The sequence below is a fragment of the Musca domestica genome, unplaced genomic scaffold (genome assembly GCF_030504385.1).
Source record: "Musca domestica strain aabys unplaced genomic scaffold, Musca_domestica.polishedcontigs.V.1.1 9, whole genome shotgun sequence".
In the NCBI taxonomy this organism is placed as follows: domain Eukaryota; kingdom Metazoa; phylum Arthropoda; class Insecta; order Diptera; family Muscidae; genus Musca; species Musca domestica.
Genome location: NW_026712435.1, coordinates 12644440 through 12661951, shown reverse-complemented (window position 1 = coordinate 12661951; position 17512 = coordinate 12644440). Strand labels below are relative to the sequence as shown.

The 17512-nt window shown below is 34.8% G+C and overlaps 1 protein-coding gene across 1 annotated transcript in view; it reads left to right on the top strand.

The window, feature by feature from the left end:
* The first annotated feature begins 2695 nt into the window (after positions 1-2695).
* Positions 2696-17512, top strand: part of LOC101890774 (protein rhomboid) — a 134030-nt gene continuing 119213 nt past the window's right edge. The window contains exons 1-3 of the mRNA XM_059131699.1: positions 2696-3217; positions 14043-14369; positions 14426-14515. Coding sequence (XP_058987682.1) covers positions 14220-14369; positions 14426-14515 — 240 coding nt within the window. The 5' untranslated portion in view covers positions 2696-3217; positions 14043-14219. The remainder of the gene's footprint in view (positions 3218-14042; positions 14370-14425; positions 14516-17512) is intronic.

The following is a 17512-nucleotide window of genomic DNA, read 5'->3' as shown; positions in this document are numbered from 1 at the left end:
TCCGACACACATTTTGCTAGTTGTTACCCTACAATTTTTTTACCCTTTTGGGGGAAGTACGCGAAGATTGGATGTATATTTTTCCTTAAGTTTAAAATAAACATTGCCATATTGAAACTGCATCTGTTACGCCCTTCGTTCAATTTTTTTGTAAATGGTTTCTTATTGCAAATAGAATTTGACGTTTCCTTTAATACAATTTAAGAAATATCGGAAAATCACATTTGACGAGAGTTATTATTTTTCAAAGTTTTGACCTTTCGTGAGGGAGATATCAGAAGGAGAAGGCTGATATTGTTCATTTTCGCACTTGACCTAAATCTTATCTAAATATTAAGGTGTGTCGGCTTTTTTTATACCCTCCATCATAGTATGGAGGGTATATTAAGTTTGTCATTCCGTTTGTAACACCTGTAAATATACATTTTAGACCCCACAAAGTATATATATTCTTGATCAGCATAAATTTCTATAACGGTTTAGCGATGCCGTGGATCCGTCTGTGGAAATCACTCTAGCTTCCCAAAGAAATGAAGTAGGTTGATAAAATTGTACTCAATTGTATATTATGGCCGTCCAAGTTTTGGTATAGCCCCATATAATGGTACCTCCCTATTTTCGGTATTCTGGTGATTTTATCGACATTATTCACCGGAAATGTTTCAAATTTTGTATTTGAAGTTCGTAATGGATATTACAGCCTATGACTGACAGATCCACGTCTTCGTATAGCCCCCATATAACGGTACTTTGATGATTTAAGCGACATTATACACCGGAATTTTTTCAAATTTGGTATTTGAAGTTCGTAATGGATACTACAGCCTTTGACAGAAAATTGTCTGTGCAGGTCCACGTCTTCGTATAGCCCCCATACAACGGCACCTCCCGATATTCGGTATTTAGATGATTTTAGCGACATTATTCATAGGATTTTCTCAAATTTGGAATTTGAAGTTCTTAATGGATACTACAGCCTATGACAGGAAAGTGTCTGTCCAGGTCCACGTTTTGTTATAGCCCCCATGGTACCACCCTATACTCGGTATTTTGATGATTTTAGCTACATTATTCACCGATTTTTTAAAGTGTCGCATTCGAATATTGTAATGGCTTATGACAAATGTTGCCTATGCAGGTTTATGTTGTCGTATTGACCCTATTATAACGACTAAAGTAGATTTTAACAGAATTTTTAACTGATTATTCCTTTTTGGAAAATTGCCAAATTCGTTCCAATGGTGGAAGGTATTCAAAGATCGTCCCGGGCGAACTTACAGATTTTTTATTTGTTTTTTTTTAATGTTGAACATTGTAAGGTAGGTACCAGAGAGAGCGAACCGATACTGCCTATCTACGAACCCGATCTAAATTTGGTAAAAAAAAGTACGATGCAGGGACGAACATGAAAAAGTATTCTCAAACCATTTCAAGGGATTACCAAAAAATGTAGTTTTTTTAGGATAAAAAAATGTCAAAAATTTTCTTGTCTTTTCGGAGGGGACCCCCTTTCCACTTATAACGTAGCAAGTTTGGATTAAATCGATTACTTTCTTCGAGAGTTATCGTGAGCACCAGTCGGCCAGTCTGACATGGGTAGATCGACTACAAATGCACTAAATCGGATTTCGTCCAAGGAGACGTATAGGTTTGATATCATTATTTCGATTAACCAGTTTTTGGCCGAATCCCAGCAAAAACGTTCATTACCAAATAATTAGTTGCCTAACCACAACCTTCGGTTTTGTAGTCAGGTGCGCATACGCTGTATCGACGTTTCTTTTACTTGGTTATGAGGAAATTTATTAAGAAACAGCCCATTATTTTCTACCCCACTGGTAATGCAGAAGTAGATGTAGAAGTTGGAAGGATTTACATTATACAAATCCTCAAACATGTATTTGTTACGAGATGCCCTTCAAGATATTATTAGTATTATGTTTTTTTCTTTGCTAGTTCGAGGAAGTCCTCATCATTTTATGTTCAAATGTATCCTGTCTTAACAGCAACACCAAATTTATCCGCAATCGACAGCCCTAATTCTTGTAATTATTCAAAATAATTATGCACACGATTCAAATTACAACCCTATGCTGCCATAAATATGCTAGGGATCATAATGGAATGCGGAAAGTTGGATGTTTTGCAAAAAAAATTGCAATGCAATCTTTGTATTTTTGTAAAAATGTCTGTATGGTATGTACATGTGTGCAAGTCCCAAAGTGCGCACACTCTATGAGAACACCAACATGCAGATGTAGCGGTTGGCACAAAAAGAGAGCGCTTTCGTTTCGTTGGATAGCACGTTGTTTCAGAATGTAAATAACAACCACCCACTCCGCTAGTGGACTGACTGCAAATGAACGTGTTCTATCACCTCATCTCATTCCTTTCGTCCGCATGTAATGTAGTTTGTAACTTGCCTAAACCCTCCAGAGACCGAGAGCACAGTACGCAGGGTACATCAACCCTTCGCTGTCCGTCCAATTTTTGGCATGTTTTCTGTTTTGGTTGAGCATAATCGCCGGTTGTTTATGTTTTCACTGCTAATGGAGACAGACATGGCCAGACAGAATGTACGGCCAAGGTGGAATGGTGGCTGTGACAAACCACCCCTAAATGGAAGGAGTAAGTGTGTTTATGTGCGAAAAGAGACATGTTATTCCTGTCGTACGTTTGCATATTTCCCTTCTTTAGTTTTCACATGGACGCTTATCGGTTCGGTGGGGGTGTTGGAGTAGAAAATAAAAAAAAAACGCAAAATTGTTCGAATTAAATATCAAATTTTATGAAAATTATAACACAGCACCCCAAATAGTTTTTATATTCAAAATTTAAACATCGCAAGAATTATGAAATGTCGCGTGTTTCCGGGATCCACATGCAATTTTTAACCCATAACGGTCATTGGGCTCTTAATAACCCAACAACAATTACCATTACAGCGGGCGCCCAATCAATGGGACAAAGTGAATATGAAGAATAATTTGAAAATTAAATTTTATTCCAAAATAAAGTGTGCTTGACAAAATAGTTTTCAAAATGAAAAAATAAATAAATAGAATAAAGATTTCTATTAAAATATTAAAAACAAATGTTAACCATCAATTAAAGACAATCAAAAACAAAAAAAGGATATACGAGAGTCACGGCTGGTTTTTGGATTCTGCGCATTACAATCTCAATAAGCAATTCAGGATTCAACTGTCAAATACCGGTAATTATTTTTGCTCTGTGTTTTGATTTCGAGGTTCATAACAAATAATTCAATGTAAACAAATGGTCCACAGAAGCTGGAGAAGCAGATCGAAAATATAGATTCCATATTAATAGATTAAATGAGCATAGGAACGCTACCATACCGAATAAGAAAAAAAAAATCGAGATAATTCTAAATCGGGAAGCTATCTTGTATTATTTTTATCCTGTTTTTCTCCTAATTTTAATGGTGAAATTATTCCCTGTAAAAATGTATGCTAGTCTGACTGGATCGTTAGCCTCGATAATATTCTACGGAGGTTTCCAATTTAGTCCAAAATGTTCAGATCGTATATTTGTATCAAATAGATCACGTTCGAAGATGGGTAATATCGGTACACCTACACTTCCTGGTATCTCAAATATTTTGCACGATGGTCAGTTTAGGCGCGTGGGCGTGTGATAAGGCTGGGTTTTTTAAAATCCGTAATAAAGGGGTGGGAGAAAACTGGAAATTTGGAACGAGAATCAAGGTTTGAAAGTAAGTTTGAATTATGAAGGTGGTTTTGGAAATGTATACTAGGATGAACGGATGAAGCTGGAATTTTGAAATTTTGTATTGGTGTTTCGGTTGGTGTTAGGTTTGTGATAAAGAGGTGGTTTTGGAAAAGTACAGCAAGTGTGCGTGCAAAGTACTAAATAGTGCTATAATTGGGAAAAATTGGTACTGGGTGAACGGATAGTGATTGAAATCTGAAATTTGGTATTAGGGTCGATGTTCATGTGTGGCCTAAACATATAGCGGTGGTTTTGGGAACGTTTACTATAATTGTACGAAAAGTACTGAAATGTACTATATTTGGTATTGGGTGAAGTGAAGTGATATTGGTTCTGTGTGTTTGATATTAGGCGGTGGTTTGGAATTGCGTCATATATTTGTACGAAAAGTACTAAATGGTACAAAAATTGGTATTGAGTGAAGCAATATACCTGGAGTTATGAAATTTAATATTGAGGTCTCTGTTGGTATCTGGGACTGAGATATGTAGGTGGTTTTGGAAATTTGTGCCATAATTGTACGAAAAGTACTAAGTGGTTCTAAGTGGTGGTTTTGAAATGCTTCCTATATTTGTACGAAAAGTACTAAATGGTACTATATTTGGTATTGAGAGGAGGTTGGTATCTGAGATTGAAATATGTAGGTTGTTTTGGTAATGTATACCATAATTGTACGAAAAGTATTAAGCGGTACTAAATGGTACTAAACGCTACTATATTTGGTATTGAGTGGAGGAATAGAGCCGATGTTTCTGTTGACATCTGGGATTGAGATATATAGCTTGTTTTGGAAATATATACCATTATTGTACGAATATTATTAAGCGGTACTAAATTTGGTATTGGGTAAAGGGATAGTAATAAAACAGTGAAATTGTATATTGCGGAAACTGTTGGTGTTTAGGATTCAGATATGGAACGGTTTTGCAAATGAGTACTATAGTTATATGAAAAGTAGTAAATGTTACAAAATTTGGCATATTTCATATTGAGGTCTCTGTTGGCATCTGGTAGTGGTTTTGCAAATGCGTACTATAATTGTTCGTAAAGTACTAAATGCTATTCATTTTGGATCACTGTTGGTGTCTAGGATGGAGAGAAGTAGATTGTTTTGGATATGCGTACTAAATGTTACTGTTACTTCTTTTTCTGATGCAATTCGAAACATTTTAATTGTAACAATTAATTTGTAATTCGAGAATTCTAATTTTAATTTAAATTCAAGAATTCTATTTGTAATTTGAAACATTTGAATTTTTATATTTGAGAATTTAATTTGCAATTCGAATAATTCCATTTCAAATTCAAAATATTTCATTGTTAATTTGATTTGTTCTATATTTTATTCGAATTATCACATTTGAAATTAGAATTATTTCACTTGCAATTCAAATAATTTTATTTGTAATAAGAAAAAGCAAATATGAAGCCAATGCTAAAAAATGCTCGCAATTTTGGAATAATACAAATGAAATAATTCGAATTGAAAATAAAAAAAACTCGGGTTAGATTAGATGTGGATACCTCACGCCAACCAAAGGACCAACATTCATAACTCTCATAAAGCCTCCTATTAGATCTCAGTCGAAACATGAGAGAATCATATGAGACCCATTTTAGCCATATAATCTATACCTTAAATATCTATCCGGCTGGGCATAATAAATAAATTATATCTTTAGGGTAAGTGCGCCTTAGTTCGGCATGTCCCAATAGTCGGCAGTTTTGAAATTTAAACTTAAATAACTAAAAATGGAATTGACCACATAATGAAATAATTGCAAAAAAACGTCAACAGTGTTCTCTGCTCTCTTTCTGTAAAAAAACAATGAACTCCGATCATTTATTACGAGGGAATAACGGTTTTCGTCAGTAAGTGTCTTCCAACGCGTGCGATAGTGCTTGTTTGTAAAGAAAAAGTTAGTGGCGGCGTCAACTTAATAATCGGTTTAAGTAAATTAAATTTAATACTTTTGGAATCAGAAATATTTTATAATAGTATATAACAGTCTAAATATCATTTTATAACTCAAAAATATGCAAATCAAGCATTTTTCTGTTATATTATTTAATGCCGACATTAGGAACAGAAAAAAAAGAGATTTGCCAGTAGTCGGCAGGGGGTGCCGATTACTAGAAAAATATCATTTTTGACCTATTTCACCAAAACTTGAGAAAAGTATTAAAAAATAATCCAAAAACTACTCAAATAAAAAATAGTTTTGAGTCGGCAGTTGCTTTTATTTGTGCTTTTTGACCAACTTTTCTAAATTAAGAAGGTTTTTGTTTAAATCATTTAAAAAATGTTGGTTATCTAAAGGAAAAAGATTAATTCACAAATTCCAAATATAAGAAAGTTAATTTTTTATTTAATCTCATTTTTATTTTAATTGAAAATCCATACTATTCTTGATTTTCTACCTATATTTGGTTTAGAATGTTGATTAAATAAAACACTATTTAAAAACGAAATTAGTTAATTAAACTGTGAATTAGTATTACAGCATTGTTTTATTCTATTTGAAATAAAAAACCAGTAAAGAAAGTCTTAAAGTCGGGTGGAGCCGACTTTATGATACCCTACACCACTTTGCTAAATTAGTAGAGCTCCACATAACAATTAAAGGTTTTTATGGGAGAATACAATCATACACGCTATGATTATAATTATAACTTAAAGTTCAAAGGACTAAATATGCCGAAGCAATTGTATCTTTTAAATTCGGAATTGTATTGCCCATTTGGATAAAGATATATATGGGAGCTATATCCAAATCTGAACCGATCTCGATAAAATTTGGCAAAGATATTTCTGAGCTGTATTTGATATATTTCCCTGAATATCGTTGTTACGGAGTGCATATTGCGGCTGTGGGTAACAAATATAACAAATCGGATGAACAATATATATGGGAGCTATAGCTATATCTGAACCGATTTCCATCAAATTTGGCATACATATTTTCAGACCTAATTTGGGTGTATATGCATTCCATACAATTCGGGCTGATATTACACGTTTGGTGCGCAATAAAAGGCAAATCGGACGAAGATATATATGGGAGCTATATCTAAATTTTGACCGATTATTTCCAATTTCAATAGGGTTCGTCCTTGGGTGAAACATATGATCTGTGCAAAATTTCATCTGGATCGGGCAATAAATGCGACCTGTACATTGTTTACAAAAATACATGGACAGACGGACAGACGGACGGACGGACAGACGGACGGACGGACATGCATAAATCGACTCAGAATGTGATTCTATGCAGATCATCAAAAGGAACTATGGGTCTATCTCGTTTCCTTCTGCCTGTTACAAACAAATGCACAAAGACATAATACCCTGACCACCTTGTGGTGTAGGGTATAAATATACAAAATAATATTTTTTTAATGAAATAGCATATGCCGACTACTGGCAAAAAACTCCTTTTTTAGTAAAATTGCAAATTTTGCCAATTTAATAAAAACAAATTCAATTGTTGTTTATTATTTCGAAAACTAAACAAAATATGGAATCTGAACAACTTTATTTTTTTGCAATTGAAAGATTTCACTCAGAATGTCGAAAAATTGAAATATTGAAAAGCCTAAAAGTGCCGAATACTGGTACACTTACCCTATTCACTTTCAAAATAAATGTCTTCCGGGCATGAAATAGACATCAGAATTGAAATCTGCAAGTCTATGATTAATCGGAATTTTCGTTATGGCCCCTATGTTGTCGTGAAGAAGATTCAAATATGAAAAACTACTTCGTTATAGACATGTCAGGGCGGAAAAGTCATCAAATTATAATACCCACCACTACTCTTACTATAAACCTCGAACCAATTTATTACATATCGATTTTTTTGCTTTGTCTGGGATTCGAACTGCCGTTCTCTCACCAAACAGTCCACACGAAGAACGTGCGGAACGCCTTAACAGTTCAGCTACATACAGACAAACAGTTGTCGTGCCAATAATGAGGCTATGAAAGGTTTGATAACATTGCCAGTGGTGTCGGTCTGTTGTTCTATTTATAGATGCATGCTGAGAGTGAGGTAGAGTTGCCAGCGTTATTAAAACCAATGGGAACTAATTGTTGACACACTATAATCAGTTGGGGATTTTAATTCCAATGCCCACAAAATTTTGTTTCTTTTAATTTGTTGCCAAACGATATGGTCATATAGCGACATTCGCTCTGGATCTTGGAAAAGATATTTCGCTATTTTATTTATACCTATAAATAAAATAAAATTAATAACCCTCACTGTAGATTATTAAATTTTTATACGTTTTTGGTAACATTTCGTTAACCGTTAAAATTAGAGCTATCTAATGGCGTTTCCACTGCACTTGATTCGGTCTCTATTCGTTGTTTGACCCTTAACTATGAAAAAACTACTTAATTCTTCACACAAAATTTCCTGAGCGAACACTCATATTTGTACATTGTTCAAATCAAATCACTCTCAGAACAACGAAAAAATATGTTCCATCCCTAACAAATGAGAGCATTTATCGAAAAAATAAATTATGACATTTAAAAATTGAAAATAGAAAAATTTAATGAAATTTTGAAAAATTTTGGGAAGACTGAAAATTATGAATGAAAACTACAATGTTAAATAGCGTATTTACATTCAAACGAAAGTAAATTTTGTTTTCTCTCTCATCCGAGGTACGCATTTTGTCCACGAGTTGAAATTTTCACAGAGAACTGCAAACAAAAGAGGCAATATTTTCAAAATGTTTGTATTGACAGAAAAAATGTTTGACAAGTGTCTCTCCAGCAGAATTTAAGAATAGAAAAATACAAAAATATATTCAAAATTTCAACATTTACACAAAAAGTTGAAAACGTGAATGAAAATTATAAAATTATTGATATAATAAATCTTTGGGAGAAAAACAATCATTTATTCTATTCATATGAGTGAGAATTTAATGTAATTTATTAAAATTCCCATTAAAATCAACAAACAAAATTTTTGAAAAAAGGAATTATTTTACTATGAATTACGAATCGTGCCGTATGAACGGGTTAATTCGTGTACCTAATTCTGAGAGCGAACAACGTTGTTCGGTTTCCAATGGAAACATGTTATAAGCCGTAGCCCTTCTTTGCTTAGTGATGGAAAGTCCATCATATCAGGAAGTCTTATAGCATGTTTCCATTGGAAACCGAACAACGTTGTTCGCTCTCAGAATTAGGAACACGAATTAACCCGTTCATACGGCACGATTCGTAATTCATAGTAAAATAATTCCTTTTTTCAAAAATTTTGTTTGTTGATTTTAATGGGAATTTATACGAAAATACATGAAATTCTCACTAATATGAATAGAAGAAATGATTGTTTTTCTCCCAAAGATTTATTATATCATTAATTTTATAATTTTCATTCACGTTTTCAACTTTTTGTGTAAATGTTGACATTTTGAACATATTTTTGTATTTTTCTATTTTTAAATTTAGCTGGAGAGACACTTGTCAAACATTTTTTCTGCCGATACAAAGCTTTTGAAAATATTGCCTCTTTTGTTTGCAGTTTTCTGTGGAAATTTCAACTCGTCGATAAAATGCGTACCTTGAATGAGAGAGAAAACAAAATGTACTTTCGTTTGAATGTACATACGCCATTCAACATTGTAGTTTTCATTCATAATTTTCAGTCTTCCCAAAAATTTTTAAAATTTCATTAAATTTTTCTATTTTTAATTTTTAAATGTCATAATTTATTTTTTCGATAAATGCTCTCATTTGTTAGGGATGGGACATATTTTTTCGTTGTTCTGAGAGTGGCTTGATTTGAACAACGTACAAATATGAGTGTTCGCTCAGGAAATTTTGTGTGAAGAATAATGTAGTTTTTTCATAGTTAAGGGTCAAACAACGAATAGAGAGCGAATCAAGTGCAGTGGAAACGCCACATTATTAATATGTCTTGCATTAAAACAACTAACTACGATAGCAAATATAAGCGAATGGAACTGGCGGTAAAAGTGTCTTGATGTTTACAATCCGATATTTATTACAGTTTCAATAAATTAATGATTTTGTCATGTTTATGCTCTCAGCCATATGGCTAGAGAGGGTATATATCATTTGATACGGTCAAATCGTGCCCAGTCGAAATAACGGTTTTAGACCTTAGGTCTCTTTGGACCAAATCCGTTTCAGGACATTTGCAGTCGATCTAGCGATGCCGTCCGTCCGTCTGTCTGTCTCCGATTTGGTCCAAACTTGGTACATCGTAATATTTTTGTCGAACTTAGATCGAGTTTGGAGATGGGCAATATCGGTCCACTATTTCTGGTACCTCCCCCACAAAAGATCGAAATTTTCAAAAAAAATATATATTTTCTGCACAGAAAGAGAAACGATCATCCGATTTCGCTCCAACTTTGCAAATCCTAATATCTGCGTCAGTGCTAGGTCCGGTGCGAGAATGGACAATGTAGGTCCATTCCATCAAGTACCTCCCCCACAGAGGGTCAACATTTTGAATAATTATAACTCTTATAAAATGTGATCCGATTGTCTTCAAAATCCCAATAATTTTATTAACCCAAGGTCTGGTATGAAGATGGAATACTTCGGTCTACTCCTTCCGGTACCTTGCAAATCCTAATGTTTGCGTCAGTTCTAGGTAAGGTGCAAAAATATATAATATGGGTCCACCCCATCAAGTACCTCCCCCACAATTGGTCAACATTTTGAATATCCATGAAGCTCACAAAACACGAAATTAACAACAGGTACATCTCAATATTTCCATCAATACAAGATCTCCATCTCTTTAAAGATGGTACAGATCGGGCCATTTCCTCTGATACCTCCCCAACAAAGGGTCAGTTTTGAATAACCAAAACGATTATAAAGTCCGAAATAAGCATCCGATTCTCTTCATATTTCACGCATCCCATTATTTCTACTAACACAAGATCTGTGAAGATGGAATGTATCGGTCCAATCCTTCTGGTATCTCACCCACAAAGGCTCTAAATTTTGAATATCCATGAAACTCACAAAGCGCGAAATAAGCATCAAAGTCTAATCAAATTTCACACATACAAGCATTTTTGCAAACACAAGATCTGTTGTGAAGATGATATATATCTGCGTACTCTTCCCTTCTGGTCGACTATCTGGTACCTCGTTTTCTAAAATCATATTAAGTATACGAAATAATCTGTATAGCCCCACCCGGCACGTCGCAATATTTATATCACATTTATTTAGGTCCGATACGAAATGGACAATATTGGCCCATTCCTAATGAACCCACTCCATAGAGAGTCTATAGTTTGAATAATCATAACAGAAGTCAAAATATATTTAATCGAACATTTGCTGAGGGTATACGTCTGTCGACAGAACTGATTGATACTTTTTAACTTGTATGAAAATTTTATGCTACAAAGATTGTAATATATTGCGAGTCCTTAATACTAAATTTGACACAATTTCGTGGGTAACTGTTATGCTGGTCTATATATCAAATACCGAACCGTTGTATGGAAACCGTTGACCAATATAGACAATTTTTTGACACCGGTTGTAGAACTCATTACGAAGTACTAATACCAAATTTCATGTGGCATAAATCAAGAAGTCAAAATACCGAATATCCCAAGGTTGCGTAATAGGAAAACGTGAACCTAGATATTCAATGTCTTGCCATCGAAGTGGAAACCATTACGAACTACACACTCCAATTTTTAGACAAATCTGTGGAAAAACGTGGTTAAAAAAAACGTGGATTGATATATTTTATTTATATAATACCAGCCATCCTAGACATAATACGAACTATTGTGCCAAAATTTTGAAGCTCTACGTCAAATAATGTTGGCTGTATCGTGATTTTAACAGACAGACAGACGAACATCGTTAAATCCATTTTAATTATTTTGCTAATCATGAATATATATACTTTAGTGACAAATTTAATATACCCTTCTTTCCAGGTTGGGGGGTATTAAATGGATAGAGGGCAATTTTAAAGCCTAAATTGTATGGTTTAAAAGTAAAAGTTAAGGCAAGTTGTTAGAGCCAAATGTAAATTGACTTACAGATTTGTTTCTACCGCCTTTTTAGCATACTTTAAGACGTTCTCGACAATTTGAAGTTTAATACATCAAGTTCGTCATTCCCATATACCCCCAAATTTTTCAAATAAAATTGTCTGAAAATCCACAAAAGGAGTTCAATCTGAGCGCTTTACCACCTGGAAGAGTATTGTCTATATAGGTTCACGATATCATATATCCCCAGTATAACGATACTTCCTATATTCGGTATTTTGATGATTTTACCCACATATTTCAATGGATCCATACTTGAAATTTATTTTAAGCACTTTACCCTCTGGAAGAGAAATGTCTATATAGGTCCACGATGTCATCTATCCCCCATATAACGGTTTCTCCCTATACTCGGTATTTTGATGATTTTAGGTACAATATTCACCGAAATTGTTTGAAATTTCGTATTTGAAGTTCTTAATAGCTACTACAGCCTGTGACAGAAAATTGTCTATGGAAGTCGAGGTCTTCGGATAGCCTATACCTCCCTATATTCGGTATTTTGATGATTTTAGATACATTATTCATTTTTTATACCCTCCACCATATTATGGAAGGTATATTAAGTTTGTCATTCCGTTTGTAACACCTCGAAACAAGCATAAAATTCTATACCGATTTAGCGATGTCCGTCTGTCTGTCCCTCTATCCGTCTGTGGAAATCACTCTAGCTTACGAACGACTGTATGTTATGTCTACAGGACTTTTGGTATTGAAAATGGACCATATAGGTCCACGTTTTGGTATAGTCCCCATATAACGGTACCTCCCGATATTCGGTATTTTGATGATTTTAGCGAATTTATTCACCGGAATTTTTTCAAATTTGGTTTTTGAAGTGCATAATGGATACTACAGCCTAAGACAGAAAATTTTCTGTGCAGGTCCACGTCTTCGTAGGGCCCCCATATAACGGTACCTCCCGATATTCTGTATTTAATGATTTTATAGACATTTTTCACCAGAATTGTTTCAAATTTGGTATTTGAAATTCTTAATGGATACTACAGCAAATGAAAGAAAATTGTCTTCGTATAGCCCCCATATAACGGTACCTCCCGATATTCGATATTTTGATTTTATCGACATTATAACCGATTTTTTTAAGTTTCGCATTTGAATATTGTAATGGCTTATGACAAATGTTACCTACGCAGGTTCCTAATATAATAGCTACACACGGTATTTTTAAGATTTTAACAAATTTTATTGTTTTTGAAAATTGCCAACTTCGTTCCAAATGGTGGAGGGTATTCAAAGTTCGCCCGGCCGAACTTACAGCTTTTTTACTTGTTTAGTTTTGTATTTGAATATTGTAATGGCTTATGACAAAAGTTGCCTATGCAAGTCCACACCTTCGTATAGTATAACGGCTACATTCAGTATTTTTAAGATTTTAACAGATTTTTTTTTGTAAATTTCCAAATTCGTTGCAATTGTTGTAGGCTATTCAAAGTTCGTCCCGGTCAAACTCATGCTTTTTCACTTATTTTTGACAATAACAAATACTTTACAAATTCTCATTCAAATGGTGTATACGTGTATATTTACTAAAACAAAAGTATTTTTATGCATTTTTAATTTAAAATAAAAAAATATGATTTGATAGCAAAAGAAAACTGCATGTGACCTTTTCCCGCCACTTTGTAAACAAATCTTACTCAGAAATTTTTTTATTTGGTCTTAACAACGCTGAGCAGCCTTCTCCTTAGTTTTTAACAACCCTGTGGGAAACGTCAATGGTGAATAATTGCTGACTTACTATTGACTTTGTCAATACTGTCCATTCGGAAGTCACTAGTGATATTTTCAATAGTAAGTCAATAGTTCTTACGGGGCCATATGGAGATATTGGAATCAGTGAGTCAGAGTACATGACGGGTCATATGGAGACATTTGAACTAGTGAGTCAGCAGTCCATGAGAGGTCATATGGAGACATTGGAACCAGTGAAGCAGTTGTTAAGGAGTTTATTTTTCACTCTTTAATCCGTATTCGAAGAACTATTTAGTACATTTGTTTGAGTTGTATTGTGAAGTTACTTTAAGAAAAGACTTGTAAATTTGATACAGCTTTTAAATGGCCTATGGAGTTGACTAAACGCAGAATAAAAAGTTTTTGAAATCCTTCTGTTAAATTTAAGTTTTGAAAATTGACAACAGTTTTTATTAAAGATTTTACCATTTTTTGCATATTTTCAGGCGAAACTATTTAAATCCTTCCACTGTTACCACTTGTGTACGAAGCACGTCTAATGTAGCCATAGTTGTCCACAACAACCAGCTGATGAATGGAATTATCAACTTGTAAAATATATTGCTTCTTCCAAACACCAGTTGCAACAAGATAGCATTGGTAGCAGCGCGTTCATTTAAATAATGTGGGCAGCTCGTACCGTTATAGAATCGACGGCCATCGATGGTCGCGGTAGCCTGCAGGAAACATTGGCTGATATAGAACCGGCAATATCAACTATAGCTGGATCATTGGTCTCCATCGGTTCTATATCACAGACACAACCGCGATATGTAAGTATATATATTTGTGTAGTGATCAAAATTAAATATTTTTAATTTATTTGCAGGGTACAAACGATGCTGGTTACGATACTGAGCATACATCACTAAATTCGGATTTTGATGAGGCCGAATTGCGCAGAGAGTTATTACGAGATGTAAGTTAAAGTTTATTCACACTGAACATGTTGCATGGAACACGTTATTCAGATTTTCCAGTCCCTTCAATATTCGTCAAATAAATGGCAAATCTTCTTAATCCGGGCAATTTAGATTCCGGTCTGGAGCCTACTCAAACTTCGTTTACTTGTAGAATTTTGCTGCTATAATACCAATTATCCAGATAAATGTATCATGACTTGTCATAGAAAAATATGATTTATACCCTACACCACAAGGTGGTCAGGGTATTATGTCTTTGTTCATTTGTTTGTAACAGGCAAAAAGAAACGAGATAGACCCATAGTTCCTTTTGATGATCCGCATATAATCACATTCTGAGTCGGTAAAAATTTAGGTATAGCTCCCATATATATGTTCGTCCGATTTGCCTTTTATTGTGCACCGAACGTGTAATATCAGTCCGAATTGTATGGAATTTTGCATATACACCCAAATTAGGCCTAAAAATAAGTATAATTTGATCGAAATCGGTTCAGGTATAACTATAGCTCCCATACATATTGTTCATCCGATTCGTTATTTTTGTCCTCTGCAGCCGTAATATGCACTCCGCAACAACAATATTTTGGGGAAATATATCAAATACAGCTCAGAAATACATTTGCCAAATTTTATCGAGATCGGTTCAGATTTGGATATAGCTCCCATATATAACTTCGTACGATTAACATTTTATTGTGCACCAAACGTCTAATTTTTGTCTAAATGAGATAGAATTTAGCACTTACGACCGAATTGAGTCTAGAAGCTAGTATGTTAAATTTGGTGAAGATCGGTTCAGATAAGACTATAGCTTCCATATATATTGTTCATCCGATTTGTTATATTTGTTACCCACAACCGTAAAAGCACTCCGTGACAACGATAATCTGGGAAATATATCAAAAACAGCTCAGAAATATCTTTGCCAAATTTTATCGAGATCGGTTCAGATTTGGATATATTTTTGCACCAAATGGGCAATACAAGTACGAATTTAAAAGATACAAATGCTTCGGCATAATTAGTCCTTTGAACTTAAAATTATAATTGTAATCATAGCGTCTATGATTGAATTCTCCCATAAAAACTTTTAATTGTTATCTCTGATTGGTTCCGTATGAATGCCTCTCAGTCCTACCTGATAGGTTTCTTGATCTAGAGGCTCTCTCTTGTTACGTTGGAGGTTCCACTCTAGATCATGTTTGTTCTTCCTGACACGCCTGGGTGAGAGAGTATTATTCATTATATGATGGTTTGAATTAATCTCACGATTACACCCAAGCAGGTAATGTTGATTATCCAATGATTCAAACTTGGGCGGAGGGCAGTTCTCTCTACATCCTAAAACCTGGTTTAATCCTCGTCCGATATGTTCGATATGGCGTGCAATGCTGTCGTGGTGCTGATGGTTGGCAACTGGATAGATTTCTCTGATGCTGGGGAGGAGAAAAGCCTCAAGAGTCTTTGATACAGGCGACAAAAGCGAAATTGGCCTGTATGATGCGCCTTTGCTGGCATCCTTGCCTGACTTTAGTAGCGGGACCACCATGCCCATTTTCCAGGCTTTGGGAGCGATGTGGGTGGCTAGCGATAGGTTGAGAACTTTTGTCAGGAACTCAACGTCCGCCGTACCCATCTGTTTCAACTTAATCATTGAGATACCATGTGGGCCCAACGCTTTGGATAAACTTCGCGTTTCGGACGGGAAGAGATCTGATACGACGTAGTACTCTTCGCTTCGCCCTATCGCTCTAGGGGTTCTCGAAAAATTGTCGGTTAAAATATTCAACGGATCAGTCACCGTTACGTCGTTTAAAGGGACTGAGGTCCTGTTATCCTAGTTCCGATGTTGCAAAACCTTAAGATGGTCTAGTCACTTTTTCCTCTTATGTTCCTGTACCAACCAGTTGACTTCCACCGTCTACTCACTAATTCTGGGCCGCTCACAAACGGGCGGTCTGCTTATAGAGACGATTATCGGGTGATGGTCGGATCTAAGATATGTGACGGGCTGCCAGTTTATGTCCTTTATCAAACCGGGTGACACTATGTCTGATGAACTGTGACACTCTCCTCTGTTGTGTTTTCAAGCCAAAGTCATGATTTAAGTTTTGATCTGTTTTAGCCCTTTGCACTTTTATGAACATGCGAATAACAATAAACAATTTTCGCTTCCGATAACAACCCATCCAGCGGATCGGAGTTTTAGAGGCTGCTTTACAGAAATGAAATAAAAATTTCCGAGGAGAGGTGAAGGTTTGGCAAGTAGTATCATGTTCATTTGCTAATCATTTGCCACTCCTCGGATCAGTTGTTCGCATTTCTCTAAAGATGTCTCGAAACGTGTGTACTTCAATGAAGTAACGACATCTCATACGATAAACTTGAAAATATGTTCTAATTGCAGAGAGAGATCTAAGAGAATTACTTTGCCCAGAAAGCTCTGAGAGAATTACTTATTTAGTAGAAGCTGCCTGGTAATTTGCAGTTAAATTTGTTTGTACTCTTTTGAATTTATGAGATTTTAATTTTACATAGACCTCAAGTACATCCCCTATGGCGAACTTCTCAATGTTTAATATAAATGGATTTTATCTCATATCTCAAACTCTGAAAAGTTTTTAAAAAATAAATAATTTTTAAATTTAATAATTTTTTATTATGTTTTTGTGCATTTGTTTGTCGACTTATGCATGCCCGACCGTCTGTCTGTCCTTGTATTTTTGTGAAAAAAATACCGTTCGCATTTATTTATTTCCCGATCCAAGTCATTTGTTTGACCCAAGGACGAACACTATTGAAATTGGAAATAATCGGACAGAATTTAGATAAAACTCCCATATATATCTTTTTCCGATTTGCGTTTTATTGTGTACCAAACGTGTACTATTAGATCTAATGCGGTGAAATTTAGCACTTATCACCAAATTGAGCATAGAAACAAGAAATGTCAAATTTGGTGAAAATCGGTTCAGTTATAGCTATAGCTC